This window comes from Rattus rattus, unplaced genomic scaffold (genome assembly GCF_011064425.1).
Source record: "Rattus rattus isolate New Zealand unplaced genomic scaffold, Rrattus_CSIRO_v1 flattened_line_158586, whole genome shotgun sequence".
In the NCBI taxonomy this organism is placed as follows: domain Eukaryota; kingdom Metazoa; phylum Chordata; class Mammalia; order Rodentia; family Muridae; genus Rattus; species Rattus rattus.
In genome coordinates this window covers 281-4,124 of record NW_022651550.1, presented here as the reverse complement: position 1 = coordinate 4,124, position 3,844 = coordinate 281, and the positions used below count along the sequence as shown (strand labels likewise).

Sequence of the window (3,844 nt, the reverse complement as noted above, 5' to 3'; positions counted from 1 at the left end):
CAAGAACACAGTATAGCATCCCACCGTCAGCCTCAGTAGCTGGTGCCTCTGCAGCTAGGAATTGCTGGCTCAAGAGGCAAAATGCTTGCCTAGCATGCATGAAATTCAGTGCATACTTTTCAGATTAAGTATTTTAAATTATGTTTATACATATAGGGTATGTCATATGAATACAGCTGCCCGTGGAGGTTGAAGAGGGGATTGGATCCCCTGGACCTGTAGTTACAGGTGGTTGTGATCCGTCCTACATGGGTGCTGGGACCTGAACTCAGGAACTCTGCAAGAACAGATCTTAATGGTGGGCACACTCTGTGAAGCCTAAGGGCGTAAGCACACTCCTCCTCCTTTCGAAGGCTGCACTGGGGAACAGGTCTGCTTGTCAGCCTAGCTCCCCATTTTTAGTGATGCCTGACACTCTCTTCCACAGATGCTGGGACATCAACGCCAATGCTTCCATCTGGTGGGTCATTCGAGGGCCTGTGATTCTGTCCATCCTGGTGAGTGACTGTCCTCTGCTGAGCTGAGGACAAGTAGGGGAACTCCGATGTAGTGAGTAACCCTGACGGTTGGAGAGCCTGGAGCTTGAATTCTCAGCAAGGGCCAGGAGGTAGAAACTGCAGGATCGCAGAGGTCAGAGGTCAGAGGTCAGAGGTCAGCAGGCTGTTCCCTAAAGAGTGGCAGGAGGGAGTGGGTAAGGCTTGTCAGGAGACATTCATGTCATTTTTTTGAGGCAGTCTCTCACAGGACCTAGAGCTCGTACATTTGCATAAACAAACAAACACCTTTAAAATCTCTCCCTCCAAAGAAAAAACCCAAGCCCAACAGCAGCAGCAACAACCAGAAAGCAAATTCATTCCAAGCATGGTGAGGTAATTTTGCACTCAGGAGACTGAGGCAGGAGAATTTAGAGTTGGAGGCTTGTCTGAGCTACATCGTGGTGTGCTGTGTCAAAGAGGAGAGGGTGGGCTGGCACAATGACTCCATGAGAAAAAGACCTTGCTGTGCAAATAGACAACTTGAGTTCCATCACCAGAACCCACAAATGAAGAGAGAAGCTGTCACTGACAGGTAACCTTTGACCGACACCAGCATACACATGCGTGTGCGTGTGTGTGCATACATGCGTGTGCACAAATGCCTGAGCAAAAACACAAATATTATAATAAAACTTAAAGATAAATAAACCAATAAATAAAAGTGGACCCCACGGCTCAGGCAAGCCTGTGTTTATCAAGATTCACCAGGGATTCCAAGCCCAAGAGTTAGTGATTGTCTGTAAATTGTGTAAATCCCTGGACAGCAGTGCCTGCTACTTCCAGCCATGGTATCTAGATTTATTTATGACCCTGGGACTCTGGGTGCCGGGATGGATAGCTATGATTTGCCATTCTGGCTGTGGTGTCTTTCCTATCCCCAGCTCTAGGGGTCAGAGCCTGGACAGAGGACTTGGGAAACCAAAACACCTTCAGCCTGACCTCTGACTTTTGCTTTGCAGATCAATTTCATCTTCTTCATAAACATTCTAAGAATCCTGATGAGAAAACTTAGAACACAAGAAACAAGAGGAAGTGAAACAAACCATTATAAGTAAGTATAAGTAGAGCATTCTAAGTAAGCAGAGCATTCTAAGTAAGTAAGCATAAGAGCATTCTAAGTAAGCGTAGAGCATTCTAAGTAAGCGTAGAGCATTCTAAGTAAGCGTAGAGCATTCTAAGTAAGCGTAGAGCATTCTAAGTAAGTGGAGAGCGTTATAAGTTATAAGTAAGTAGAGCATTATAAGTAAGTGGAGAGCATTCTAAGTAAGGTAAGCTTGGCATTGCCTGGGTAGTCAGCAAGCAGCGTCTGAGTGCCTGCTCTTCACTCCACGGTGCTAAGTGTGAAGACAGCCTGGGGACGGTGCAACTAGGGCAGGCGGGTGGATCTAGACCCTGAGTATGAAACCTCAGGCACTGGGCAGAGAGAAACTACGAAATCAGACAGGAAACCGACAAGCAGAGAGATCTGACCATTGCAAGGCTGGGATGGGGAGGAGGTGGGTAGGAAGTATTGAGATGGCATGGAACGCAAAGGCCATGGCATTGTTTGTTAAGCACAGCAGCAGTAGAGCAGGCATCTGTCTGGTTTAAATGCTGGCACAGTTTCTTTTAGCTGTTACCGATAGAGGTGGGTGACCGGAAGCACCGAGGCTTAGCCAGGAGTCTGGCAAGCTTTGTTCTTACCACGTGACGAGCACGGGGGACTTAGGAGATTTTTCAAAGTAAGTGGAAGCATGTTAGAGATGTTGCTCTGTAACAGAATATTTGCCCCACGTGAGTGAGGGCCAGGGCTCAGCACCTAGCACTGCAAAATACACAGATCATAGAAAGTAGGTAGATAGGTAACTGTATAGATGGATGACAGATATGGAGACAAACACTTAAAGACAGAACACAGGTAGATGATGGGTAAACAAATGGCCGGTAGGTATGCAGGTACATACGAAGATGATGGATAAGTGGTAGATAAATAGCTGATAGGTACACAAATAAGTGACAGAGGTGGGGAGACAGGCAGACAAGAGTCAGATCCAGAAAAACAAGCAAGACATTGCAGCCAAACTTAAAGCGGTCAGGCCCTATATCTGTGACTGGGGCTGAGTCAGATGGGGAGTGTCGGCATGTCCCTGTGTCTCCAGGCGCCTGGCCAAGTCCACCCTCCTGCTGATCCCACTCTTTGGCATCCACTACATTGTCTTCGCCTTCTCCCCAGAGGACGCCATGGAGGTCCAGCTGTTCTTCGAACTGGCCCTGGGCTCCTTCCAGGTACGTTTTGGGAACCATGACTTAAAAGAGGACTCCTCAGGATGAGAGCAATGGCTCACTCAGTGACGTGCTGGCACTGTGAGCATGGGAGCCTGAGTTCAATCCCCAGATCCCACAGAAAGCCCGCATGGGCTGCATGTCTGTGATCCCAGTGAGGATGAGATAGGAGGGAGAGACAACAGGATCTCTGCAGATCACTAGTGAGCTAGCCCAGCCTGCTCGGTGACGGGCCAGGCCAATGAGAGACCCTATGTCAAATATAAAGATACCTGGGCTGGAGAGATGGCTCAGTGGTTAAGAGCACTGACTGCTCTTCCAGAGGTCCTGAGTTCAATTCCTAGCAACCACATGATGGCTCACAACCATCTGTAATGGGTCCGATGCCCTCTTCTGGTGTGTCTAAAGACAGCTACAGTGTACTTATATATATAATAAATAAATAAATCTTTAAAAAAAAATAAAGATACCTGAGGCCTCCACATCTACACACGTGTGCAGACACACACACACACACACACACACACACACACACAGAGAGAGAGAGAGAGAGAGAGAGAGAGAGAGCGAGAGAGAGAGAGAGAGAAATTATGAGCCTGCAGAGACAGCAAGTCTGAAAGTCATACAGTGATGACCCAAGGGCCACAGGGGGAGGACCTTATGATGCCAAGTGATTTGAGTCTCTAGTAGTAAAAACATGTTGGAAATGGGAGAGGCTGACTCCTGGGAGAAAGAAGGGCAAAATCACTCCAGCATGATGCACATGGTGTTACACAACCGTGCAGGTAACACATTCATAACCACAATGAGGCACAGGCTGCCCAAAGTCACAGGCAGGCACATGAACCCCCCTCCTCTACTGGGAAGTCAAATGCTTAAAGCTAAGAAATTGGAAACTCGAAACATCAGCAAACTGTGTAAAATCAGTTAAGAGAGTTCAGGCTGGACTCCAGTCACCCTTAAGGAGTAGGAAACGGGGGGCTGGGGGGCCGCTTCGGATGGCAGGTGTGTGTGTGTGTGTGTGTGTGCGTGCGTGCGTGCGTGTG

General features: G+C 48.0%; 1 protein-coding gene across 1 annotated transcript; it reads left to right on the top strand.

The window, feature by feature from the left end:
* Nucleotides 1-427: 427 nt before the first annotated feature.
* On the top strand, nucleotides 428-2,801 carry LOC116889791 (secretin receptor-like; the record flags this gene model as incomplete). Its single annotated transcript, XM_032890641.1, has 3 exons — nucleotides 428-497; nucleotides 1,496-1,587; nucleotides 2,675-2,801. Coding segments are annotated over 3 exons (289 nt in total), but the record flags the coding sequence as incomplete, so codon positions are not given.
* Between the last annotated feature and the right edge of the window lie 1,043 nt (nucleotides 2,802-3,844).